At 61.5% G+C, this 27,030-nt stretch overlaps 1 protein-coding gene across 2 annotated transcripts; it reads left to right on the top strand.

Moving 5' to 3' along the window:
* The first annotated feature begins 892 nt into the window (after nucleotides 1–892).
* Nucleotides 893–27,030, top strand: SYT2 (synaptotagmin 2). Of its 2 annotated transcripts, none has more exons than XM_075521673.1 (9): nucleotides 893–1,012; nucleotides 19,209–19,391; nucleotides 19,537–19,706; nucleotides 21,257–21,373; nucleotides 21,604–21,771; nucleotides 21,933–22,100; nucleotides 22,503–22,620; nucleotides 23,378–23,511; nucleotides 24,210–27,030. In XM_075521673.1, the coding sequence occupies exons 2-9, from the start codon at nucleotides 19,226–19,228 to the stop codon at nucleotides 24,414–24,416; spliced, it is 1,248 nt and encodes a 415-aa protein (XP_075377788.1). In that variant the 5' UTR covers nucleotides 893–1,012; nucleotides 19,209–19,225; the 3' UTR covers nucleotides 24,417–27,030. The 2 variants fall into 2 exon arrangements, with proteins under 2 accessions (XP_075377788.1, XP_075377787.1); XM_075521672.1 differs by having other exon boundaries at nucleotides 21,248–21,373.

Raw genomic sequence — 27,030 nt, 5'->3', positions numbered from 1 at the left:
GGGTGTGAGGTGACCATTGTGAGATGTCTATTGTGAGGTGACCAGTGTGAGGTCACCCCGATGAGGGGTGACAGGTGTGAGGTGACCATTGTGAGGTGACCATTGTGAGGTGTCTATTGTGAGGTGATCGGTGTGACGTGATGGGTGTGAGGTGACCATTGTGAGGTGACCATTGTGAGGTGACTGGTGTGAGGTGACCATTGTGAGGTGACCTGTGAGAGGTCATGCCGATGAGGGGTGACAGTTGTGAGGTGGACATTGTGAGGTGATGGGTGTGAGGTGACCATTGTGAGGTGACCATTGTGAGGTGACAGGTGTGAGGTGACCAGTGTGAGGTCACCTTGATGAGGGGTGACAGGTGTGAGGTGACCAGTGTGAGGTCACCTTGATGAGGGGTGACAGGTGTGAGGTGACCATTGTGAGATCTGTCTGAGGTGACAGGTGCAAGGTGACCAGTGTGAGGTGACTATTGTGAGGTGACCAGTGTGAGGTCACCCCGATGAGTGGTGACAGGTGTGAGGTGACCATTGTGAGGCGATGGGTGTAAGGTGACCATTGTGAGGTGACCAGTGTGAGGTCACCGCAATGAGGGGTGACAGGTGTGAGGTGACCATTGTGAGATCTGTCTGAGGCGACAGGTGTGAGGTGACCATTGTGAGGTGATGGGTGTGAGGTGACCATTGTGAGGTGACCGGTGTGAGGTCACCACGATGAGGGGTGACAGGTGTGAGGTGACCATTGTGAGGTGCCCGCCCTGAGGTGAGGGTGTGGGGAGACCCCTGTGGGCGGGGCCGCGCCTGCACGAGCCGCGGGCAACCCCCCCCCCCCGCGGAGGGCGTGGCGCGGGCCAGGTCTGGGGGCCGGTCCGTGGGCGGGGCCTCCCGGCGGTGGGCGGATCTGCGCGGAGCCGCCGCACGCGAGCCCGGAGGGGCCGGGGCTGCCGCAGCGTCCGCGCCGGTCCCGCCGCCCCGCGCTGCACCGCCCGCACCGCTCCCCGCCGCCGCTCCGGCTGGTAAGTGTCCGCCCGCACTCCCGCCGAAGTTTCTCCCCGCTGCCGCAGCGGTGCGGGCTCTGTGGGACGGGGCCGCCCGCGCCCCCGCCGAGTCCGTCCCGGAGCCGTTCCCGGGGCCGCTGCCCGAGGTGCGACCGTCCCCGGGTGGGGTGGGCGCGGCGGTGTCCGGCCTGGCCCGGCCAGTGGCGACCTCCCCGCCGTGTCCCGCTACCGGGAGCGGGGCGGGGGCCGGCGCTTTCCCCGGGGTCCCCTCCCCGGGCACGGTTCCCGGCTCCCCGCGGTGCCCGCTGTCCCGGGGCTGCCCGTGGGGTGCTGCGCCCCGAAGGCAGCTGAGGGCAGAGCCTGCTGGGGTGGAGGAGGGTGCAGCCGCTGGTGCAGGGGGCTGCGGAGCTGGCGGGGGGCATCCAGGGGCGTGGGGCACCCCGGAGGGCATGGGACCCCCCGGGGATGCGGGGCCACCCCGGGGGTGCAGAGCCGAGCCGCCGGGTCAAAGGTGCCCTCCGGGCGCCGAGGGCTGCTCCAGCTCCGCATCCGTGCACGCGCCCGACCGCGGGTGCCCTTGGGGGTCTGGCCCTGGGGGGTGGCCGGGGCACAGGGCTGTCCCCAGGGCGGTGCAGGGAACGTGCCCCGGCGCTGGAAAGCAGTGGAAGCGGCATGGCTCTGGCCGTGGGTGGCCGCAGGCCCCGCTGCACCGGTGGCTCCTCCGTAGCGGCCTGGCTGGGAGCCAGCTCTAGCCAGTCCCTTCTCCGGACTGAATTTCCCCACCGCGGTTGCAGCAAGCTCTGGGATCCTCCTTCACTTCTCGCACTTGCTGCGTGCCATCGGGGTGCAGCGGCGAGGAGGGGCTCACCCCAGAGCTGGGGGCATCAGCACCGGGGTGCCGCAGCCTTTGCACCCACAGCTGCGTCGGAGCTGTGCTCAGCACCTCGCTGCTCCCTGCAGCCTACTTTTAAAGAGGGGCGGGAGTGATTCCGAAAGAGCTCTGCAAATTGCGCAGGGGACAGGCAATATTGCAAGGTGACTGTGGCACGGGTAGGGGGGACACGCGCCTGTGTCACACATCGCTTCATGGTCCCCAACTGTGCCAGTGCCTCTGTGCATCCCTCTGCACCGGGTGCTCCTTGGTGCGGCACTCCCCTGTCCTCCAGGTGAGAGTGGCTGGGGCAGCAGATGCTGCGGGATGTCACCCGCTGCAGGATGTGACCCGCTGCAGGTTGTCCAGCAGCAAAGTCCCCCTGCGCTGTGGCAGCCGCAGGGCGCTGAAGGACTCCCCGCCTGCTCCTCTGCAGCAGTGAAAACTTCAGTCCTGGAGCGAAGGCTCTCATTTATTGTGCGCCGAGGTGCTGCTGCAGCTATGTCACTCCTGTGCACGCTGTACAGAAGCGCAGCCACCGGCAGGAGTCGTCTCCTGCCTGCTGCATTATTCCTCGCTAGCGCAGCGCCTTGGCCGCACGCTGCCGGGGGCTGCCAGAGGCTGCCGGAGCCCCAGGGCACCCTTGGGGCAGCCGGTGCTCTGCACCTTTGCTGCCCTTGGGTGCTTTTGGCTGGAGGGTCTTGGTGGGAGGAAGCGTGGCTTGTGGTGGTCTGTGTCCCAGGGGAGCACAGGGCACTGGGGAGGTGAGGCACCCAAGGTCATTGAGGCCAGCAGTGACAGTGGGATGTCACCTGTGCTGCTCGGGAGAAGCACCATCCAGTAAAAGACCCCCCCAACCCCTCTCGGAGCGATGCCCTGTCCCGTTCTTGCATCTGGCTGAAGCGCAGAAGCAGGTCTGACCTTGCCCGATCACCCAGCACCAAGCCCGGCTCTCCCAACCCTCCGTGGCGAGTGCCAGTGTCCCGTTTGCTGGGAGCCAGCCCGAAGCCCCAGTGCCCCCGATTCTGCAGGGCAAGGACATGTCCCTCGCTGCCTGTTAGCCTGGCGATAGCAGTAGCAGTGAGCCACTATCGGATGCACTGCATTGCCGCTGGCAGCCCTGGCTCTGCACCCTTCTGCCACGCAGCGCCCGGTGCCGCCCGGAGTCGCGGGAGGAGGGAGGACATATGAATATGTACATATATATCCTTATGTATATATGTGTATATCCTTATATATATGGCTGGGGCAGGGGGTTGCAAATCAGCTGCCTTTCTGCCAGTGAGTTGCCCGCATGAAGCCGTGCCCGCTGTGCGCGGTGGGATGGCACAGAGGTAGCATTTGCTGCTGGCCGCTCCTGGGGGAGCTGCCTCCTGTTCCATGAGCCTCGGGGACAGACACTGGGCTTGAGCTAAAGGCCACCGAAGCGAGCTGGGACTCCTGCTCAGCCCCCGAGGGGTGGGAGTGGGCCCTTCCTCGAGCTCGCGGTGGTTTTGGCAAAGCCCCAGCTCCCGGAGCCGGATGACTGCAGCTCCTAATTATGACTTGAGTTTCTCCTTCTCGGGGCTGTGCAGGAGAGCTGTGAGCTGGCAGCCGTGATGTCCTCCAGCAGGATCGATGCCTGAAGCAAATAGACGGGACCCAGTGCCCGCTTGTTTTCAAATCTTCTATTTTTTTGTTTTTTTCTTTCCCTCTTCACTACCCCCTGCAGTGGAGCTCGGCGCTGTGCCCAGCCATGCTCCTCCTCAGCCTGGCAGCCACTTTGCCTGTGCCAATATCCGGAGCTGCCATTAAGTGCAGTCTGGCAAAATGCTTTTGCCCTTGGCTGTGGTCAGCCTTTTCCTCCCGGGTGAAAGCCCGGCTGTTCCCCGCCTTGTCCCAGTGCTGGGTTGCGGCTGCCCTCGGCTCAGCTCCCGCTGGAGCCCACATTCCCCAAAGTGCTCTTTGATTATTAGCCCTAATAATTGTGTTATCGCATCGACTGAAGTGTTTCAGATGCCAAAGCTAATTTTGCTCTTCATGCCTTCCTTCGTCAGTAATGGGATTTTGATAACATCACGCGTCCAAAAGTATTGGATAAACTCAGCATAATTCCCCATTTATTAATTAAACCATAAATTAGGCAGCGTGCGGCTGGAATCCGAGATGCCCTGTACCGGCATAGTCCTACAGCTGGGGATGGTGCCGGCCCTGTGCTGGCACTGGCCCATCCCTGCCAGCCCTGGGGTGCGGGATCCCAGTGTCCCCTGCCGGAGCTCAGGGGCTGCCACGTCCCGGTGGGGCCACCCACTCCATTGCTCCCTGCGTGCTGGAAGTCGAGTGATGTTTAATCTGCTCTGGTGCCTGGAGGAGGAATTGCGGTGCCTCTGGATACCGATGCCAGTCTGACAGTGGGGCTGGGGGCTGGCAGAGCTCCTTGTCACCCCGGGGTGGCTCTGCCGGTGCTTCAGCCCCTCTGCCAGGGCTTTGGCAGGGGGGAACTGTAGCTGGCTCCGGGGAGGAGCGGAGCGGTGCTGAGGGGTGAGCGTGGCGGTACAGGGCTATGCCGAATTGGCCCCACAGCCTGCTCTCTCGGTGCAGACGATTGTCTGACTGCACCAAATCCATCATTGCTGACCACTGGCAGTTGGGCATCTGCAGCCCCACCTGCCTGGAAGGGACGCCTGGTGCCGTTGGGGCATCCTTCATGTCGTGCATCTTAAGGAAGGCTGGTGTGTTTTAATTAATCTGGGGTATTTCTTGCTCCCTGGCCCTTCCCAGCCCTGCAAGGGTGCAGCAGATGTGGGCTCTAGGCTGGTGCGTCCCTAAGGGATACAGGGAAGCAGGGAGCAAAGTGGGTGCTTGTGGTGCAGGAGGGTGCTGGGGGCAGATGTGGTGCTGCGCTCGGGCACATCCAACCCCCGGGCCTGTCTGAGCCCCTGCTGAACTGGAGGTGGCTTGGGGGGGATAATCCCACTGCTGGGGGGCCCAGGGACCTGCTCCAGGGCTGAGCTGAAGCCACGGGGATGGGTGAGTTCTGCGGGTAGCAGGGATGCCTGAGATGCAGGCTGGTTTGGGGTTGGCAGAGGTGATCCGGCAACCGACGCTACGGCAGTGCTGGTGTGGGTCGAGGCATCCCTTGCTGCCCGTGAACCTGCTGCGATGCCTCACACCAAAGTGATTCTGCCAAAACCCCCAGAGCTGGGACCAGCCTCCCAACTGCTTGGCAACGTCGCGGCATGCCAGGGGAGACAATTCCCGCCTCCTCCTTTGGGACAGGGATGTCCCTGGGGACGTGACTGTGACAGAGGGCTCTGGGGACTGGGGATCCCTGAGGCAGCACCGCTGCTCCCATTGGCCTTGAGCAGAGGATTCAAGGGGGAAAACAACCCCAAATTTCAGTGCCGTGCATGGATTTACAAGCACATGGATGCCCTGTGGGGCTCTGACGCTGTCTCCCTCTGCTCCCAGGGGAGTTCCGGGGTTTTCTCTGGGGACTGAAGCCCAGGGAGAGCCGGGTTAGTGCCTGGGGTGAAGGCGCTGGTGTGTGCCTGCTGCTGCCCACGCACGAGCCCTGCATCACTGCCGGCAGCCTCATGCAGCCGCTGCCTTGTGCCGCAATGAACTGCGGTGTGGCCGTGCCAGGCTCAGCCACTGGTTTGTGCTGCATGAGAGCCTGATGGAGACCATCCTGGTCTGGTGGCCCTGGCTGCGGGGGACCCTCGGAAGGGACAGTGGCTGCTGGCGCCGGTTCACCAGCGGGTGCTGGACACTGGGAGCCGGGGTGCTTTGCAGCTCCCCAGGCAGCTGGGCTCTCTGGGTTATTCCGGGAGGTAGACTAGCCTTCCTCGGGATGCACCAGCGGAGCAGCTCCTCTGTGCAGCCCTGAAAGCGTGTGTCGTTGTGCTTGTGCTCCCAAAACACCTGGAGCAACATAGGGATGCAGCTTGGAGGGGCCGTGGAGGAGCAGAGGACCCCCTGCGGTGTATGGGGGGCCGTGCCCATCGCCCAGGCTGGGCTCCCGGCTCTCACGGTGGCTTTTCTCCATCTGCACGTTTATCCATGGGAGTCAGTTCCCAGTGTCCTGGCCTTGGCGGTGCTTCATGCCACAATTAAATCCTCCTGGGCTGGCATGGCGCTGCATCCCCACCGATGCTGTCATTGTTGTGCCTCTGCTGTCCCCTTTCTCAGCCCAAATGCTGCCAGGATGGGTGGCCCCAAGGACACAGGGCTGTACTCTGCCTCGGGGCCTCTCTGTGCCTTGTAGCTGGGCAAGCAGCTGCCAGCATCGCTCCTGGAGGCAGCTGGTCCCTGGGGACTGCGCCACGGCTGGCGGGGAGGAGAGAGGTGCTGAAGGTCGAGCATCACTGGGGGCTCCCTGGGGCTGGGAGCTGGTTTTCTGGATTGCTAACACCAGCCCATCACCGCCTTGTGCTTGGCTGGGTGCTTTGGAGATCTCATTGGGGGCTGCAGCCCGACGGGCACGTGGAGCCTCACCCCTGGAAACGGCACCTCGTGGCTCATGTCTGCTCGCTTAGCCCATGTTCATTTAGCTCAGGAGCAGCATGGGGCGTGCGCTCCCTGCCTCCCGTCTCAAATTGATCCACCTCGTCTCAGCTCTCGCCTGGAGCAGCTTCTGGCTCTTCCCCAGGAGCTTGTCTGGCTTCTTTTTTCTCCCCCCATATTGATCAGGTGCCATCGCTGTTGCATGGGGCCATTGCCGGGGAGTGCTGGCAGCAGGGCAGCGTTGCAGGCAGAGCAGTGCCGACCCGGGCAGGCAGCATTCGGGCGCTCTCGGCTGTGTGGTGCCTTTGAAGTGCCAGAATAACTCAGCCCATCGCCTTCTGTTGCCCTATTTAGCTGCGCTGGTCTCACTGGTGGAGAAAGGCACGGCTGCCACAGCATCACTGGTGCTGGGGAGCGGGCTGGGCGCTGGCAGCGCTCGTTCGCTTTTTTTTGGGAGGCTTTTTTGGCCATTCGCAGCTCTGCGCGCCAAGGGTGGGCTACCTGTGCTGGCTGTGGTTGGGGTGAGCCCAGCGGTTTGCTGGGGCTCGGCTGCGGTGGCCGGTGCCATATGGGATACTCTGGTGTCCTCGTGGATGGCTGTGTCCCCACAGCTTAGGGGACCATGCTCTCCAGCATCTCCAGATGCCTTTTCCATGGGTGCCGTGGTGGCACGTGCCACATGCCGAAATCCTGTGGATGATGTGCTGATGGCAAGTGGTGCCCTGCAGCCCCTGCAGCCTCCCCGTGGGTAGGAAGGACGTGGGTGGCCCGTCCCCTCCTTGGCACAGGACCGCATTCGTGCCACCACACTGGGGGCTGGAGAGGCCGTGGGCTGCTCCTGGCATGCCTGAGGCAAGGGGAACCTTGACCTCTGCCAGTGCCAAGCTCCGTGGCTGTATAAGCAGGCACCTTGGCACAATCTCTCATTTGCTTCCCAGCTAATTATCAAGGTGGCTGCCTTCCGTGGGGTCTCCGAAGTGTTGCAACAGTGCTGGATGAAAGTGGAAAGCCGAGAGCCGTAGCAGGGAGGGGGGAGAAGGTGCTCACCGGCCCCTTTGCTGCTGGCACTGAAACGCCGGTTGGCTCGGTGGGGAGCGGCTGCCGCAGCGCCTGCCCCGGCTCCCGCGGGAGCCCTGGCACCAGCCCCAGTTTCAGCTGCCTCGTGTCCTTCCTTTGCCGCTGAGGCAGCAGCGACGCCGGCAGCGAGGGATAGTCGGGGCCTGACCCCCCTGGGAAAGGTGGGCTTGGGGAGCAGCACCCATGGGTGCCAGGCAAGGCTCTGAGCGCCTGGCTGTGGGCCCCCCCTCTCCGCTGAAGCAGGTGCAGGCATCAGGTGCTGTCGCTCGCCTCTGCCCCCGTTTCACCTCGGTGCTGTCCTGATTTTAGAGGCAAAGGCACAGAAAACCCCTGCGCTGTCTGGCCCGGCACCCTGGCCCCGCTGGGTGCCAGTGGCAGTCCCCGTGCAGGGAGGTGTCCCTGGGTAGGGACAAACCCGGTGGCTCCGCAAGCAGCCCCAGGTGGGCGCAATGCTTTGGGGAGCACCCGCCAGTGCCGAGGGGGACCCCGATACCTGTCAGAGAGCCTGGCTGCCAGGCAGGCACCGGGCTGGGGTGATGCTGCTGCAGGGGGAGATGCTCGGGAGCCGAGCAGGGGGGGCAGGATGGGATTGCCCCCTCCCCAGCTCGTTGCATGCCCAGCCCCGTGGGTGCATTGACCTTTAGCTGTCCAGCCGGTGCATCCAGGACGGTGGGAGCTGTGGCAGCGCTTGGCACAGCCTTCTGGCAGCAGGAGCTACTGCTTTTGACTTCTGAACATCAGAAGCCATTAATCTGGTATCTGAATGATGGATGAAGGCTACCTTTAAGACTGCATTTAACTGTTAGACGTCTCTTGGTTTTGCTGTAAATAATGCAGCTGCTGTGACATGAGAGCAGGTCCTCTATCAAAGCCAGGTGCCAGCCTCTGAAACCAGCAGTCCTTGCATTTATTTTTTAATTTTTTTATTTTGCAAGATCTCCTCCATGAGCCCAGGGCTGGGTCCCCTTCCTCAAGTGAGGAGCCTGGATCCTGGCACGTGGGGCAGCGAGGCAGGAGCTCGCCACAGGGTCCCTGCACAGGGTCCCTGGCCTTGCCCGTATTTGCAGTGTCCGTCCCCAGTGCTCCAGCTTGGGGCGAGGGTGGGGACCCTGGATGTGACCCCGCGGCAGAGCGGGGCTGTGAGGACGTGCAGGAGATGTGCTCGCTGCCAGCCAGGCGCACCTCATCAAATTTTTACAGACATCGTGTAATTCTCTGGCGTGGTGGCCCCCCCCCCGAATTACTCATCTCCCAGGAAGGGCCTGCGGTCAGGGCTGCCGAGCCCCAGCACGTCATTATTTTTAATTAGACGAGCTGGGTGCCGGCTGGTGATGAGAGGCAGTGAGCGGAGTGTGCCTCAGCACGGAGGGAGGGTGCAAGCTGGTTCTGGTCCCCATCGGAGATACTGTCTGAGTCTGGCCGGCAGGACGGTGAGCAGCACCGTGGGTCCCGGTGGGGCGCTGGCGGCTGCGTCACTAGCCCAGGCAGTGGCAGAGCGGCAGGGTCCCGGCATGGCTCTGAGCTGGGAGGGATGATGCAGTTCACGCCTGTGCTGGCACGGCTCAGCCCTGCTCGTGGAGTTTCTCTTTGAAGGTGCTGCTGCCCTGCACCGTGCCTCGGTTTCCCTCGGCGGGCAGACAGCATTGCGCCGTTCGGGGCTGTGAGGGCCAGAGAGCCTGGGGGGGTCTGGCCAACGGCGTCTGCTCGTGCTCAGGTGGGGGACCAGGGGAACGCGTCTCTCCATGGGTGATGTCTCAGCAGCTCACGTCCCGTGGTGCCACTTGCCACTACCGGAGCATCCTCGCTCCATCACACCCCCTTGCCTGTCCTGCTGCCGGCTCCTGTTTCCCAGCCGGGTATAAATATCCTTCTTTGAAAAGTGTGGGCCTGGAGGAGCAGAAACTCCCCTTGCCCTCAGCACTGTATGTCAGGGGGTGCGGGTGGGTGGGGGTCCCAGGGGGAAAGCGCACTGGGGGTCCTGCAGCGTCCCCCTCCCCAGCTCCCCCTCCTCTCCCTCCTCCCTGATCCCTCGGTCTCCCCATGCCTCTGCACATCCTTTGCCAGAAATTCTCTGTTAATTAAATGACCATTAGAAGCCAAGTCATGTTTTTGTCTTAATTGGACTCTCCTATCTCATTGCTGCGAGCTGAAACTCTGGCCCGGCATGTCCCCTCCGTGTCTGGCACCCATCCCAAAACCATGGGAGTGCTGGGGGGTCTTCATTTGTGTGAAAGGCCGGAGGGACACTCAGTCATCACATCTATGGGTCCGGCAGAGAAGGGATCGCCCCCCCCCGCCCCTTGTGCTGCTATTCCCAGGAGTAAAAGAGCTGCCGGCATCAAGATCTGGCTGGGTCACTGCCAAATATCTCTGGTCTACCCCGAAATCCGTGCTTGCCCCCAGGATGCATCGCAGGAACGTGCTGGCTCTGTAGTGCTCAGGCTTCCTGCCGACATTGCTGTGGGAGGGGGCTCCCCTTTGGGACCAGTTTGGGAGTTTCATTACTGGTCATCCAAGCCCAAGCACTGGAACAGGGCGGTGCAGGTTTTGGGGCCCCAAAGCTGCTGTTCATGGAGGGCTGGGGGGTCCCCATGTCTCCATCCCAGCGGGACGACTTACAGCCTGTGGACTTAACAGGTGCCGCAGCCCCAGCTTTGCCATCCGGTAAAGGAGCAATAACTCATTGCTCTGGGCCCATGATGGCAGCAGCCCTTCGTTAGCTAACGAGCTTCCCCCCCAGACTGGGGTCTCCCCATGACAAGCCAGCACCCAGCACCCTGGGCTGGGAGAGCTGGGGGTCGGCCCCCCCTTACCTGCCTGCCCACAGCCTGGCCCGGCGCTCTGCCAGAGCTAATTGCTGCCTCAGCCTCATTAATCTTGATTTGTTGCTACTTTCTGCCCTCCGTCATCACAGCGGGCTTCACCTCCCCAGCGGGGAGAGGTTTCGGCTGCCAAAGCCACCCCCGCGGAGAAGCGGGGGGGTTTCCAGCAGCTGGATCCCCCAAAATCCCCCACCCCCCTGGGGAGTGCTGAGCTTGCCTGGGTGCTGCTGTGGCCAGGGACATCCCGCTCCTTCCATACGTCCCCACATTCCCTTCCTGGGTCTGGTCCTTTGTGCAACATCTCGGCTGACGAGGGCAGGAGCGCAGCAGCGGGGCTGGAGGAGAGGGGTCCCAAGGCCCCTGGGTGGGCAATCGTGGTGATCAAATGTTTTTTTTTTTCTTTTTTTAATAGTGCAAACCTTGCTGTTTTCCCCATTTTAACCAGCCTGTTTGTGTAACCGGTGATTTTGCTGGTGGGTGAAGACGCCCCATTGCTCATCCACACACCCCGCTTCTCCCTGCATAGCCCCCAAAAACCCCCCACCCCAACCGATGAATTCTGGCCTGTCAACTCCCCTCTCCATCCATCTCCCGTCCTGTCCCGTCGGTGGGTGCGGAGGCGGAGGAGCCCCTGCCCGGGGCAGCGGGTACCCGCCATGCTCTGCCAAAGGGACCTTCATTGGGGAAACCCCAAATCCCCCTTTTTTTGGCTTGCAGCAGCCCGGGGGCTCTCTGGGACGGAGCCTTTTGCAGGAGGAGGAGGAGGGATGAAGGGTTTGTGAAAGGGATTTTCTGGGGTTAAAACTGCTTTTCCCAGTACAGGAACTGCCCTGGGGATGGATGGAGAGGGGATCCCCGGCTCCAGCCTGGAATTGCCATTCCACCAGGCCTCGGGGTGCTGCTGGCAAACGAAACCCAGCCCGGCCTTTAATTACCCTGGCTGCCTGTAAACGGGGGAGCGGGGCTCGTCCCTTTGGAGCGCGGTTGAGCTGGAGCCAGCTCCCCCCGGGGTAAATCAGCAGAGCCCCTGCGAGGGCGATGGAGCCAGAGGGCTCGTTTTGGACTCAGTGCGGCTTGTAAGGGCTTTAATGGGGGGGGGCTCAGGGCTGGATTTTGGCAGTGATGGGGGATGAGCCCGGAGGGGGGTTTGCTGGATACAGCCCCTGGGGGGGCTGTGCTGGAGATGGGACCTGGTGGCTCCTTCTAGGCCAGATGTTTGCAGCTGGGGGGCAATGCATTGGGGGATACAGGGTAATGCACCGTGGGGTGCAGGGGGCATGTATTGGGGGGCGTGGGGTGATGCGTTAGGGGGTCTGGGAAGCTGTGGGATGGGGCACGGGATAATGTCCTGTGGGATGTGGGGGTGCTGCAGCGGTGGATTTGGGGTACTGCACTGCAGGGTGCAGGGGGCTCTGGGGGGAAATGCAGCGTGGGGGTGATGCGCTGGGGCGCTCGGGGTAATGCACCGTGGGGTGCAGGGGTCACGCGTTGGGGGTCCAGAGCAAGGTGCTGCAGGATAATGCCAGGGGGTCTGGGGGCAGCACCTGGGGGGGCTGCGGGGACCACGCGCCGCAGGGGCAGTGTAATTGGGGTGCATGGGTGATGCGCCGCAGGGGGGTCCTTCCCCACCAGCCGGCAGGTGGGGTCTCCACAGCAACCGCCTGGGCGAAGCCCACCCTGTCCTGCTCTGTGGGGAGCTCCCGGCTGTTTTGGAGGGTGCGGGGTGGGTCCTACCATACCCATCAGCATCCACTGAGGGGTGCTGCTCCCCGGGGAGGAGCCGGGGGGTCCCCAGGGGTGAGCAGGACGGGGGGTGGTGAGAAACCCTTCCCAGCCAGCACACTCCCCTTCCCAGGCGGTATTTATTAATGGTGCCTTAACCCATGCTTGTTCTTGGGCCAAGGACTGATAGAAATGGTTATTTATAACCGTCTTTATTTATTTATGTCCTTAAGACACTGTGGTCTTGGTGGAGAGATGGTGGGGGCAGCTCCAAACCGGTGCAGTTTTGCAGGAGGAATAAAGAGAAAACTTCAAGCACTGGAGGAATCGCAGCGAATGTCCTCGGCAGGGGTGGCTGAGCGGTGTTTCGGGGGACAGCAGTGATAGTGGGGGGGGGTCGAGCTCCCTTCCCACCTCCAGCCAGGAGGGCTCCGACAGCCGCCCCAGCCCCACCAGTGGCTGCCGCAGCTTGCAAAAAGGAGGGGAAAAAAAAAAAAAGAAAAATTGCAAAAGAAAAAAAAAAAAAAAGGCAAGCAGAGCCCGAGCAGGACTGCATTGCAGTGCCGCTGGCCGAGGCCCCTGCACCACTCAGCCGCCCCAGTACCCTCCCGGCAGCACCAGGGTGGCCTGGCCTGGCATCGGGCAGGGTCAGGGTGCTGGGACAGGGTCAGGGTGCTGGGATGGGCCCTTCTGCCCGGGAATTTGCTCCGTGGGGCTGGGAGCGGCTTCACACCCGCGGCCGAGGGGTTGGGCTGCCCTGCTTGCATCCGCACCGGCTGTGGTGGGGGACAGGGGATGTGACAGGACACCGGGTGAGGCGGTGGCAGAGAGGGGACGTGCCCAAGGACACACTGCCCCACTGCCTGCTCTTCCTGCCCCATACGCTGCCCCACAGCCTGCCTTCCTGCCCCACACACTGCACCCTGGCTGCCCCCCAGGGCCCTGCCCCACACCTGCCCCAAGACACCCCACATCCTGCCCCACACTGCCCAGCCCTGGCCCCTCACGTGGGTGGCAGGATCAGCCCCCCCATCCCTGTGGCGGGGGCTGCAGCATCCCATGGGGCTCCAGGGGACCCAGGCCGGGGGTAGCAACAGGGTCCCTATGAGCCTGTGCCCCCCCAGCCCCTCCTGTGCCTCAGTTTCCCCCCAGTCCCCAGCTCCACCAGCACCCAGTGAGCACACAGGCTGCCGGGGCAGGTGATGGAGCAATTAATGATGCTAATTAGTATGCCCTGTTCAAAAATAGCCACTGCAGGGAGGCCTGATGCTGCCTGCAACCCCCCAGCCCTGGGCAGCACCCTAAAACCCTCCAAATAACCCCCAAAGCAGCGTTTCCTCTGGCCAAGCACCTGCGCTGCAGCTCGTCCCCTCTGCAGCTCGTCCCCCTGTGTCGCCCAGGGCTCCTGCACCTGCTGGGAGGGTTTTTCCTTATTGCACTCCAGATTATTTCCAGAAATCAATCAGCAGCTGCTTGCGGTGGCACTGAGAGGGGGGACACGCTGTCTCGATGCCCCCCCAACGTGCAGGGCTTTGCACAGTAAATGTGCACGTGCAGGCACACAAATGTGCAGGTGCTCCATGCGTTGCGCACTGTCCCCTTCCAGCAGCATGCACACGTGCACACACATCCACACATGTGCAAACATGACCCACGAGCAGCTGTGCACACGCATGCTGGCATGCAGAGGACGTGCGTAAACATATCTACGTGCAAGCTTTTACACAGACTGCGGGCACTGGCGTGCACACACCCATGTGGGTACACACACACCCACGTGCATGAGTGCTTGCAAAGCCACGAGTGCTGCACGCATGCACGAGCACTTGCACCCCGACACATCCGTGAGCAGATGTGCTCATACGCGTGTATGGCCACGTGCACACACCTGTCAGCACTTGCACGCACACACATGCATGCACCGCCTGTGCACAAGCACTTCTACCCACACACATGCGCATACCCTGTGCACAAGCACTCGCACACACATGCTTGCACACTGCACAAGCACTTGCAGAAGTGTGCATACGCTCACACATGCTTGCCTATCCCATGCGCAAGCATTTGCACGTGTGCACGGACATGCATGCACACCCTGTGCACAGACATTTGCACACACGCACACCCCATACCTACACACTCGCGCATGTGCATGCACGCTGCCCCAGCGTTTGCATCCCTCCCTATGCACAAGCACTTGCACACGTGTGCACACACACGTGGGCCGAAGCACACACCCTGCTGCAGGTGCTCAGCACCCTGCGCCCCTCGCTGTGCCCCTGCCACGCTGCCCCATCCCGGGGACCGTCGCTCCGCTGGGCCGGGGCGGCACGTGCAGCGGGATGTGAGCAGCATGGCAATCGCAGCCTGCGCCTTGTCGTGCTGCAGAGCGCTGCAGCGGGGCTGCCGCGGCCCCAAGCCTGCGGCACCGGGAGCCCCCGCACCCCGGAGGGCAGCGCTGCGCTGGGTGCCCGAGGACGTGGGTGCTGGAGGGGGGTTGGCTTGGCCGGGTGCCCCGTGCTGGGTGCTGCCCACCCTGTACCACACATTTGGGTGCAGAGTGGGTGCCACGAGCTGCGTCGTGGCAGGGTGCTCCTCTGGGGTCCCCCACCCCGTGGCACTGCACACCCCACTCGCACCCTTCCTTTGCACCCCCGTCCTTGCTGTGCACCCATGGAAGCTTGCAGGGCGTCGGGGGCCTGGACCGCCCTGCCCTGTGTCTGTGGGTGCAGGGACTCAACCTGCCCCAGACGTGGGGTGCAGGATCCGGCACCTGGGGGGCAGGAGAGGGGCATTGCCCTGTGCCCGGGGCCCCTGCAAAGCCGCTGCCTTGCAGCTCTTGGGTGCCGTTGCTTGGGGTGAGGGCAGGCAGCAGCATCCGCCACCGTGGGTGCTCAGCCCTGCCCGGCCTTTTTCTTCTTCCCAAACCCAGCTGCCTGCAGAGCTTGCCCCGTCCCGCTTTGGCAGAGATTGCCGTTGGCACAGAAATACAGGTCAGGTCGGGGAGCCAGCGTTGCAAAAACGCTGCCTCACCTGCAGCGAGCTGGAAGGCGTCCAGACTGCCCCAGGCAGCATCTGCTCGCCTGCCTGCGGCTCCTCCGACAGCTTTGCTTTCCTCCTAGCAAACCCCAGCACCGTGATGGGGCAAAAAAACCCTCTTCTTGCAGCAAAAGCCCCGCTTGGAAATGCTCTGGCTGCCCCACGAGGGTAAAAACCCCGTCCAAGGGGTGGTTTTATGGGATGAAAAGCTGTGAGATTGTAGCGGGGCTACGGGGAGCTGCCGGCTATGTGGCAAGCAGGGGACAGCATCCCGACCCCATCCCTGTCACCCCATAAAAAGGGGCACCGAGGCAACCCCTTCTTCCCAGCGGGCCACCTTGCAAGGATGCCCGCAGCTCCCAGTGCCGCCCAGTGCTGCCTGGCCCTTGGGATGCTGAGCTGCCAGCACCAACAGTGACTCCAGCAGACAAGTGACAAAAATGAAAGAAGGCCAGGTGTCCTCGGCTGCTGGAAAGCTTTGGGGAGCCTTTGTAGTCCTCTGCATTAAATAACCCTCAGTGGGGTGGGGGTTAAATACAGCAGCTCCTGATTCACCCTGGGGCAGTACATGGTCGCTGTGGGGCACCTCCAGCCTCTTGCTCCAGCCCCCCAGCACCATCTGCCGCCAAGTTTGGGGAGTTGGCTGCCGCATCGTGGCCGTGTGATGCTGATTCTGGTGTTTGCGGCGGTTGCAGGCACTCCATGGGGCATGAAGGTGGCCGTGCCCGAGGTCCAAGGGCAGGAGAAGGAGCTGGTGGAGCATGGAGAGACTCTTAGATGCTCAGCATGTTTGGGGGGCTCCATGTGGAGCAGGTCCAAGCAGTTTGACCTCCACAGATGTCCCAGATGGATAAATCCACAGGAGGAGCTGGTGATGGTGGTCCGCGCTGGTCTTAGAGCTGCAGCCCGGGGAGGAGGGATGCTCCTGAGGTCTGGGACCTTGGTGGTTGCATCCTCTGAATTACCATGTCCTGTACATGAAGCCTGAGATCAGGCAGGGACTTGGCATTGCCTTGGCTGGAGGGACCCTGCGGTGGCCTCTGGGGACCTGGCCCACACCACGGAGACAGCCCCGAGCATCCTCCTTAGCTGTGCTGCAGGATGTACCAGGTCAAGATGAGTCACCCCTGGATGAGTCCCTTCTGATGCCATCAAAGTCCTTCATCTGCTGTGGGCACAGAGCAGGACTGGACCTCACCATCCGCCCAAAACCTTTGGGGCTGGGACGTGGGGGTGACTGCAAGAGAAACCTGGGAGGCTTGAAAGAGCTTCTGGGAAGAAATCGAGATGTTGGTGTCTTGGCTGGTCTCATCCAACCATCTTCATGCCCTGTGTGACAAGGAGATGTCTCCATCTCCTTGCTGCTGTGCTGTGCAAGTGCGAGCACTGATCCTCTGCCACCCTCCTGCCCCGACGCGGGGGGACGGGAGCTGTGGGACTCACAGGGATGGCTTTTTCTGGCCCTTCTTGTGTCCTGGCCAAGTTGCGGGTTGACAAGCTCAAGCAACCAAAATTCCTGGCCCACGTCCCCTAAAGCACAAGCTCAACCAAAACTGTGTCGTTGGGGTTTGCTCGTTTTGCCTCCTGCCTCTCATGAAACTTTTTTGGCATCAGGAAGATGCCGAGCTCATTAAAAACACGGGAAAAGGAGTCATTGGTGCATCCCATAGCGGTCTGACTGCAGGGTCTGGCTATTGGAGCAACTCTCGGAGATGCTCAGGGGTGGCGTGGGCTTGCAAAAAAGTGTCTGCAAAACCTCTGTCAGTGGGCACCAGCGGTGTTTTCCAGCTGAGCGTTGCCTTTGCTGTTGCAATTTGGCCTCCGATTTGGTGCATTTGCAATAACAAATGGGTGTTTAGTGCTGGGCTGGGAGCTCCCAGCCCTCCCGGACAAACTGCACCACCAAGAGTCACCCCTTGCACTTTTCAAGTGAGTTTCTGATACATGTGGCTGTGGAAAACACATACAGGGTTTCAAAATCCAGGAAGGCCCCCCCAGAAAGCCCCCAAACCAGATAAAAAATAGCCCTAGAGCTCCTGCAGAAGGGTTATTTACCGCAGGTCTTTCCTCTGCCTGGCCGGGATGGATCCCAGCAGCTCTGCCTCCAAGAGCTTGATCCTAAAGGAGGTCACGCCAGGTTTTACTCCCAGTTGGGGATGTCACCCAGCTTGCTGTGCACGGTTATGTGTGTGAGGAGAGGATGAACCCACCCGTGAGCCAGCAGAGGTGTTTCTCCAGCCACCCTGTCCCCAGCGCAGCTGCCAGGGAGGGCCTGCTGCTCCCAGCAGTGCCGGTGACGGATGCTTTTCTGTTTGCCGTAACGTTTTGCATTCCCCCTGCAAGTGCTGCTGTTGGAAGGGATGAAGGATGAAACAAGACGTGATGTTCCCGGCTAGCCCGGGGCCCTGGGGTGCTGCGGGGAGGGGTCGTGCCGCAGCCCAAATCGGCTCCTGGGGCCGGGGCAACGGGGGCTCCGGTGGGGGGCTGGGGACCTTCCCCCAAGGAGCAAGACCTGCCACCAGCCCGGTTTTTAAGTCAACCAGAGAAACCTCAGCCCTGCCATTGGTGTCTGTAGTGTTTTCTAAGCAGAGGTGTTGGGGTGGCGAAGCCTGCACTCATGGCACAGACCCTGGTGGGGCGGGAGTCGCGTAATCAGCCCGTCTCCCCGTGAGTGGGGCTGCCTCTGCCTCGCATGGGGTCTCCCCGGCCCCCAGCAGCACAGCCCCCGGGAGCAGCAGCACAGGAGGGAGGTGTGCGGTTGTGGAGCTGAGCGCTGGGTAAGGCAGTGCACAATTCACCTGAGAGGCAGCTGGAGATGGCACGGCAGAGCCGTTTTGGGGCAGGAAACCCCCGGGTCTCTCTGGCCGACTTTTTGAGGCGAGGACACTCCTTTTCCACTGCTGCGGGAAGGATGGAGGAGCAGCCGGTGCCAGGGGACGATGCTCCGGGTGAGGAGGCTTCACCGAGAGGGGAGAAGGGGTGCAGGAAAGGGGGTTCCACCCGTGCCAGAGCTCACATGCCCCCAGAAACTCCTTCCATGGTTATCTGCACTCCCGCTCGGCTGTTTGCTTCCCCACTGGATAGCCTTTTATCATCTTCCTTAATCCCACCGACACCATTAGTGCCCTTGGCTTCTTGCCTGCTCTGATCTTCCCTTTGCAACCCTGCCTTCTGCTGGGTTAGAGGGGTCCAGAGCTGGGTCGTGGAGGCACTTTGGGTCCAGAGCTAGCTTGTGGAGGCACTTTGTACCAACTTTGCTTGCAGGAGCAAATGCCACATCTGCAAGACCCTGTCATCTGCAAGACCCACATCATCAAGCACCCTGTCTTTGGGGGTGCTTCAGACCCTGCTGGGGAGTGCTGCATCCCTGGCAGTGAGCCGAGCACCTTCCCCGTGCCCCATCAGGGAGCGGAGCTGGCGGGGGGAGCTGGGCTCTGCGGGGTTGGGAGGCGGACAGGAGCCTCGAGCCACCCAGGACACAGTACCTGTGACATGGTGAAAGGGTGCTGAGCCCTCCACGGCTGTGTAGAGCCGGCTCTTCCCTGCTTTCATCCATCCTCAAAATGTGCCCTGCAAAAGCTCCCTGGGGCTGGAGGAAGAGCAATGTGCTGCTCCTCTCCCGTTCCCATCCTTGGGAGCAAGTCCCGACCCACACCAGTGCTGGGTCCCTGCATAGAGCAAGGTCTGGCTGCTGCCATGTGTTGGGTCTGCAGATGCCTGATGGGTCCCTGCCTGAGAAAAGGGGGAGGCGGGGGGGGGGCTGGCTTTTCCAAACCAACCTTGCTCATCTCTCCTGGGGATGCAAACACCCCTTCCCTCATCTCATGGGGCCTCGCTGGGCGAACCTCCCCCTAGGAGTGTCCTCAATGTCCCCAGGAGGCTCCGAGCTGGCACTAGCGTTGACGTGATGCTGGGTGATGCTCCCAGTGGCTTTGGAGATGTCAGGGGTCAGGAAACATGGGGATCAACTGGGCTTCCCATCGCTTGTGAGGGAATCCAGGTGTCTGGACCCTCATGTCCTTCGTAACTATTGGGCTCTACGCCCCTCAAGCAGAAGATCAAGCGCCCTGTTGTAGCCCTGCTGTCAATGCAGGTGATGTCCTCAGTGCAGACGGCTGCTCAGGGGCACAGCCTGGGCATGGGGAGGGGTGGGGACTGCAGGGACCTGGGTGACCACCAAGTCAATGTTGTGTTTCAGGGAGCCCCTGACCCACCATGACGTTCAAGCAAGCATCCATGATGGCCCCAGAGGCCACAGCCACTACGATGCCCGTGGCCACGATGGAGAACTCCACCGAGGCCACAGGACCAGGCGAGGGCAAGGAGGACATGCTCACCAACCTGAGGGACAAGTTCATGAATGAGCTCAACAAGATCCCCCGTAAGTAGCTGCCTCCTTTTCCAGGTATCACCCTCTTCATGACCCCACCACCGCTCTGGTCCCAGTGCAGCACGTGGGACAAGGCGGTGGGGTGGCTGGGGCTGGGAGCTGTGGGGCTGATGATGATACTGGCTTTTGCCCACAGTGCCGCCCTGGGCCCTCATTGCCATCGCAGTGGTAGCTGGACTCCTGATCCTCACCTGCTGCTTCTGCATCTGCAAGAAGTGCTGCTGCAAGAAGAAGAAGAACAAGAAGGAGAAGGGCAAAGGCATGAAGAATGCCATGAACATGAAGGACATGAAGTCGGGCAACCAGGTGACATCCTTCTGGACTGCTTGGCCTTGTCCTGTGCTTGGTGTTGTAGAATGAGCCCTCCGGTTGAGTTACGAACTGTGTCAGGGCACTCGTAGCTCAGGCAGCAGAGGGGGATGGAGCCACAAGGATCCTGGGATGGGACAGTGCAGGCATGAGCCTGAAGCTGAGACAGAAGCACTGTCCTCCTCCAGTGCCCAGTGGCCCGGATGGGACCAGGCTCGAGCTGGCCTGGACCTGCCAATGCTTCACCTGAACCAGCAAATGTTAATTTAATCCCTTATGTCTCCCCGCCTTCCTCTGAGTTGCTCTCATTTCATGGAGCTGTGCCTTTAGCTGACCACTGGGCCAAAACGCCCACCAGTTTGGCGTCCCCAAAAAGCCAATGCTCAAGAGGCAAGTGCTCATGCACGGAGTGGAGCTGGGGCCGTCTCCCCATCCTGGGGGGCCAGCAGGAAGGAGGCTTTGGTACCAGTGGGCTCGGGGCAATCCCGGCCATTTCAATGGCCCTGACCCAGGGCCATTTGGAGGGGGTGGGAGATTTTGGGCATCTGTTCCTGCTCTTCAGAGCCACGTGGGCACCACGGGCATGCAGGCAGGGCTGGAGAGATGAGCGCTGAGTGGAGATGCTCCATCATACCTGCCCGTCTGCATGCCCCCACGGTGGTGGGAGATGTGGGGTGGGATTCCCTGATGGAAGGTGAGGGCTGCCATCCCCTGGGGCTCTGTGGGGCCGTACAAACCCCGATTCCCCACCTCGCCATGGGTCCCTTGTCGATGCTCTCTGTAACGGGGCTCTCTTCCCTCCCACTGCTCTCGCCGTCCTCCCTCCCTGCTGCCCTGTCTGCGTGTTCCCTCTCCGTCCTGGGACGCCCTCCACGGTAGGTGCCACCACGAGCCTCCTTCTCCTTCGGCTGCTTCCAGGGTGGGATGAGGGACCTGGGGGCACATCAGAGAGGTGATAAGGGGCCGAGAGTCCCACCCATGGACCATGGCTTGGAGAGGTGTGGAGAGGGGTGGCTTTGCCTTAGACATAGGAGAATTAGGTTGTATCTCTATTACTAAGTTAATAAAATGGCCCTGCTAAGCCCTTAGCACTGGCTACAGTGCTCCCCCAAGCATGCGTTGGGGGGTAGAGTATCCTGCACCCTTTGCAGTAGGTTGCTTGCCTGCAGCCCCCCATCCAAGCACCAAACCTCCCTCCACTGGAGCTGACCCCGCGTTCCAGCACCCTGAGGCAGCCCCCACCCAGCCCCCACGCAGCCCCCACGCTGTCTCAGCTGGACCAGCACCAAGCAGCCCGGGGGCTTCCCAGCTTCCTGGCAGCTGCATGGTTGTGGGCAGAGCCGGTGCCACCCCAGGGCTGCTCTACCAGTGCTTTATGTCCCCAGTGTGGGGGGGTCTCCTTGCCCCTCATGGGGAGAACCCTGGGGGGAGTTGAGAAGCCAATAGGGTTGGGGTGCTGGAGGTCCCCAGCGATGTGGGGATGAGGACTCTGGGCTGTGACCCTGCCCCTGAGCTGGGCACCTCATCTGCCCTTGCAGGACCAACAGGACGATGATGACGCGGAGATGGGTCTGACGGAGGGGGAAGGCGAGGAGGAGGAGAAGGAGCCAGAGAACCTGGGCAAGCTGCAGTTCTCGTTGGACTACGATTTCCAAGCGAACCAGGTGATGGAGGGGCTGGGGCTTGGCTGAGGAGATGGGGGAGTGGGGTTTGCCCAGGAAGGGTATTTGAGAGGAGAAGGCTCCCTGTTGGACCTGGGTGGCACAGGAGGGAGAAGGGAGCTGGGTGCTGTGCCATGGGGAGTCCTGCCCCACGTTGGGCTGGAGACAAGCCCTTGGCATCTGCAGCGCATAGCTGAGCTGTCTTGCTGAGGACACCCCTCTCCCCGCTCCAGCTGACAGTGGGGATCCTCCAAGCCGCTGAACTGCCAGCTTTGGACATGGGTGGCACCTCAGACCCATATGTCAAGGTGTTCCTGCTCCCTGACAAGAAGAAAAAGTACGAGACCAAAGTGCAGAAGAAGACACTCAACCCTGCCTTCAATGAGACCTTCACGTTCAAGGTGAGCCCCTTCCTACCCACAACACGGAACCTTGTCTCCCACTCCCATCTTTTCCCCTGACTGTGTCCCAGTCCCGTACTTTGACCCTCGTTGCTGGGAGCTGGTGGTCCTGGCTTGGGCTCCTCTGAGCCTGTTGCAGCCTGGTGGCCCTCTTTGTGCAGGTCCCCTACCAGGAACTGGGTGGGAAGACGCTGGTGATGGCCATCTACGACTTTGATCGCTTCTCCAAGCATGACATCATTGGTGAGGTGAAGGTGCCCATGAACACGGTGGACCTGGGCCAGCCCATCGAGGAGTGGCGGGATCTGCAGAGTGGCGAGAAAGAGGAGGTGAGAGTGGGGCCGGCGCAAGGCCCTTGGCCAGATGAAACCCTTGGCCAGGGGGGTCGAGATGTGCTCTGCTTTCTGGGCCATCCCACAGTGCTTGGGATGGCAATCGCTGTGGGGTCCCACCTGAATGCCATGCATGTCCTGGCCAGGAGCGCTGGGCAGGATCTGTCCCTGTTGTTCCCCCATGCAAAAGCCTTTCTGTAAGAAACATGAAGACTATAAATGCCTTGCATGCTGTGCTGGGACCGGCCTGCCCCAGACCCAAGTGATCGAACCCTTGAGCTCGTGCCTGCATCAAAAGTTGACCAGGATTTGGGGGACCTGCATGTGGGACCGTGTCCCAACACTGCAGTAGGATGCACTGGCAAGGCTTTGATATCTGCTCCCTGCTCCGCTTGGCAGCCAGAGAAGCTAGGAGATATCTGCATCTCCCTCCGGTACGTGCCCACAGCTGGGAAACTCACTGTCTGCATCCTAGAGGCCAAGAACCTGAAGAAGATGGATGTCGGGGGTCTCTCAGGTGGGTGTTGGCTCATGGGCATCCTCCTCCTGCCCTGCTGTGGGTCTCTCAGCATCCTTTGTTGGGGAAGGACACTGGGGCCATCAGTCTGGCAGGGCTTGGGGAAGCCCTCTCCAGTGCCTGGGACCTCCTGCATCAGAGGCAGCCCAAGGTCTGGCTGGGGGGCGAGGGGAGATGGAGATGGGATTAGCCCCCGACCCTTAGGAAGGACATACCGAATTTGGTCTGCCACTGTGTCCAGGGCCAGGACACTGCAGGACCTGGGTGGTGAAAATGCTCCTCTGCCATTATGCTCCTGGTCCTGCTCCTCCTCGACTTGGGGCTGAGAACCTCAGTCAACGGCATGTTTTATGCTAGAAGAGTCTTCCCATCTCCATCCCAGGGCTGAGCTCTCTGCCCAGGGGTCCTCAGCTCTCTCCAGACCTGCCTTAACCAGGAGAAGAGCAGTACCTGCATGGCTGGAAGGGTTCAGCTTTATTGCTGGGGTGTCCTGCTCCAGAAACAGGGGTGACAGGCCAGCACCTGCTGGTGTCACTCCACTGTCCCCAGCCCTCCTACAAGGAAAGCCACAGGATGCAGAAAAGCTCCATCCCTTGGCCAGTTGCTCCCACACATCCTCTCCAGCCCAAATATTGGCTTTGGCCTCCATCCAGAAACCTCAGAGCACTTTTATTTGTGGAGGCCTCCTTACCCCATGGTGCACCCCATCCTGTCCTGAGACTTCTCCCTGGCTGATGCACCCTCCTGCCCCGCCCAGATCCCTACGTGAAGATCCACCTGCTGCAGAATGGCAAGAGGTTGAAGAAGAAGAAGACCACAGTCAAGAAGAAGACCCTGAACCCCTACTTCAATGAGTCCTTCAGCTTTGAGATCCCCTTTGAGCAGATACAGGTTCGTCTGATGACTTCCCTGGGAGGCAGGCCGGCAGGGTGTGGGTGATGGGAGAAGTCCCGCAGCTGCCCAAGCCCATGTCCCAGCCTTCCCACCAGCCTGAGCGGCTCCTGCCGAGCTTCTGGTCTGGTCACCCATAAAATACGTCCAGTCCCAACCTGGGCCTGGGCTGATGCTGAGGGCAGCACCCATGGGAGATGCAACCCCCAACCCCACCTCGCAGCAAGAATGAGGCTTTCCTCTGCTTCTGGCCCTGTAGTGCTCACCCCAGGTGTAGCAGGGACCCTGGGTGGTCCTAGGGGCATTTTGGGCCATTGGTAGGTGCCTTCTGCCCTTCCACGTCCTGCCCTAGCCCCTGCACGTGCGCCTTGCCCCAGCCCAGCCCCGTCAAGCCCTGTAGCCTGCAGCTCTTGCTGAGCCCCACACCACCCCTTGGTGCCCTTTCCCAGGTGACCACGTCAGGATGAGCTGGGCCCCCACCGTGGCTCTGCCACCCTGGGATCCTCTGGGAAGGAAGTGGAGGAAGCTATGGGCACGGAGGGAACCCTGCCCCAAAACAGGCCACGGCGGGCCTCAGCCTTGGGGGATCCCTGGGGCACCCTGCCGAGCTGTCCTGGGGCTGGGGACAGCACGGAGGCCGTGGAGCCATCACGGTTGCTGCGCCTTTCTGCCCCTCTAAAGAAGGTTTCCTCCTTTAGAAAGTGCAGGTGGTCATCACTGTACTGGACTACGACAAGCTGGGGAAGAATGAAGCCATCGGTAAGATCTTCACAGGCTGCAACGCCACCGGCACGGAGCTGCGGCACTGGTCCGACATGCTGGCCAACCCCCGGCGGCCCATTGCCCAGTGGCACTCGCTGAAGCCAGAGGAAGAAGTAGATGCAGCTCTCGGGAAAAACAAATAGGAAGATCTGCCGGCCAGCGCGGCACGGCACTGCTGACAGTCAAAGCGACCCAGAGCTACTGATACCTCAGTTATGCAACGTTTGGTTTTGGTTTTTTTGTTCTGTTTTAAGCTGAAATACCCTTTGATGGCTGTGGAAGGGTTTCCAGACAGTCCCAATAGCTTCCAGGGTAAGAGGTTAAAGACACGGATGGTTCTTTTCGTTCTTCAGCATCGCTCCCTTCTGCTGCATGTCCCATCGCCTCCGCCCGCCATCCCTTCCAGGTGCAAAGCCAGCGTCATGCCTGGGACCTTCCCTGGCAGCCACGTCACCAGCCTGCAGCACCACTGCTGCCGTCCTTCCCTTGGGTTCACATGGGGAACTGTCGAACGGTGCACGGAGGGGATACTGGAGCCTGGCAGTGCGAGATGACCAGACCCACTGTGCTTGCCTGGGGCATGAGCAGCTGTGTGGACATCAAAACAGTGGAGAAGACCCTCTGCAGGAGACCCAGGTGCCTCCCGCTCCTACTCTGCCTCCCTCCGGGAAGGGTGAGAGCCGTGGCTTCAGGCTGAGGATGGCCAAGTGCCCCTGGCCAGCTCCAGGTTTGGTTTCTGGTGAAAGGTTTGCAGGGATGGCGGGGCCCTGCTGCGGCCGGTGTGGTGGTGGGGTGCCGAGCCCTTGGTGTTGCTGTTGGAGCCACAGGGGCCAGTCTGAGCATGGTGGGCTGTGCATGCAATGGCAGTGCCGTGCGGACCACCAGCACCTCTGCCGGGCAGCCGTCTTTTGTCCCCAGAGGCCAAGCGAGGACAGCGCTGGGTGATTTCAATGTGTGTCCCACCATGCTTGGTTGAAACGTGTAGATCAAGATGCTTCCACAAGGCAGGTTTATGCTGAGAGGTTTCCAAATGTGAGGGGGGCAGCCCCCCAGAGCGGTGCCAGGTGCCTCCCCAAAGGCCATCGCGTGTCCCCAGGGCTGAGCCCCGCCGTGGGCACCCCAGCACAGCCTCTGGGCAGCTGGGGGGCTACGGGGAGCTCCAGCCCCACTGCTGCATCCCACCGCTGTGATGCTGGTGGGGAGGGCGAGAGCGAGCCCGTGGTCAACAAGGGACCAAAGCTCCTGACCCCCATGAGCTGCTGCTCCCCACCGGGCCGTCGGCTGCTGAATCCACCCCATCCCGCTCCCCTTGGGGGTATAAGCCATATCCATGTCCCTGACAGTGGGCAAGAGCTTCTCTGGGCCACCTCTCCCACCGTGGGACAAGCCAGGACCAAGTGCCTGAGCTGGAAAGGCAACGTTGTTCCCTGCAGCTGGGAGAGGGTCCAGCAGCTCTGCCCAGTTCAGCCCAGTCTGTACTGGGGCACTGACGTGAGCTGGTGTCCCTGTCCCGGCTCCGACTCCCCAGCAGCCTCGTTCTCCCCGCTCCGCTTTGCTTTCCTGGACTCAGTTTTGCGGGATTTCAGCACAGTTAAGCAGCGAAGGGCGTTGCATCTTCAGCGAGGGGATCTTGCAGTGGAGAAGCAGAGCTCTGGGGTGCAGCCGGGGATGCCCTGGGCATCGGGGACACTGCTCTGGGGGTCCGGTGCCCAGGCTGGGACCTTGGTGCAGGGTGTCCTGAGCCCAGGGACAAAGTGCCAAAGCTGAGCTCTCCCCGGTGCCGTCGGATGCTTCGGCAGCTCCCTGTGGCCCCCACTTTCCAAAGGGCATCTCAGCCCTGGCTGGAGGTGGGGAGACGATGAGAAACTTGGTGGCAGCCACAGCTCAGGGGGGTCAGGTTGGACACGGGGACGAGCCCCTTCCCCTGGAGGGACGTGCAGCCCTGGGACAGGTCCCCAGGGAGGGACGTCTCCGACCTTGGGGGAGGTTCAGGGCTTGGTTAGCCAAGCTGCGGTATGGTGGTGGGGGAGGTTGAACCAGAGACCTCCAAAGACCACTTCCACCACCACCTCGGCTGTGCTTGGCCCATGGCCCGGGGCCCAGCATGGCTGGTGGAGCTGCAGCTCGGCTGGGCTGGGTGAACGTGGCACCGGGGCCACGCCGGCCAACAGGGACTTCGTGGGCCATCAAGCAAGTGGTCCCGCAGGGCCACCTCCAGGTTTAATTAGTCCCTTTTCCTAACGGATGTGTCAGTGTCAGCAAACGAGGTCCTGCCCTGCTCGTGTAGCCAAAGAAGAAGAAATCTCGGGGTGCTTTTAATTAACAGGGAGCTGGGGGCGGCTGATGCCCCTTGGCCGGGGGCACTGGCAGGATGTGGCCTCTTGAATCAGTCTCGTTTCGGAGTCCGTCTGGGTGGGCGGGGGGGGGCGTTTGTCTTGTGTGGAAATGGGTTAAAAAAGAAGGAATTGGAAAGAGCACTAAAATCCTCCTGTTGGCGGTCTGTGAGCGTGCACGGCCCCACAGCTTTCCTTGGGAAGCAGGCGGAGGTGTGCAGACACACCTGAACACATACACACGTGCACACCCACATGTGCACCCCCCCATGTACCCCCCACCCCCCCCAACCCCCCCCGGACCTGCCACATCGCCCAGGGTCTCACCGGGAGCAGAGGTCCCACCCAGCTGGTTCCATTCGGACTCTTTAAGCCTCGGGGGGGGGGGGAACTGTGACTTTAATACATAATTTTTTTTTTTTTT

Source organism: Mycteria americana, chromosome 20 (genome assembly GCF_035582795.1).
Source record: "Mycteria americana isolate JAX WOST 10 ecotype Jacksonville Zoo and Gardens chromosome 20, USCA_MyAme_1.0, whole genome shotgun sequence".
Taxonomy (NCBI): Eukaryota; Metazoa; Chordata; class Aves; order Ciconiiformes; family Ciconiidae; genus Mycteria; species Mycteria americana.
The sequence above is the reverse complement of the archived record's forward strand: the minus strand, read 5'-3'. Positions and strand labels throughout refer to the sequence as shown.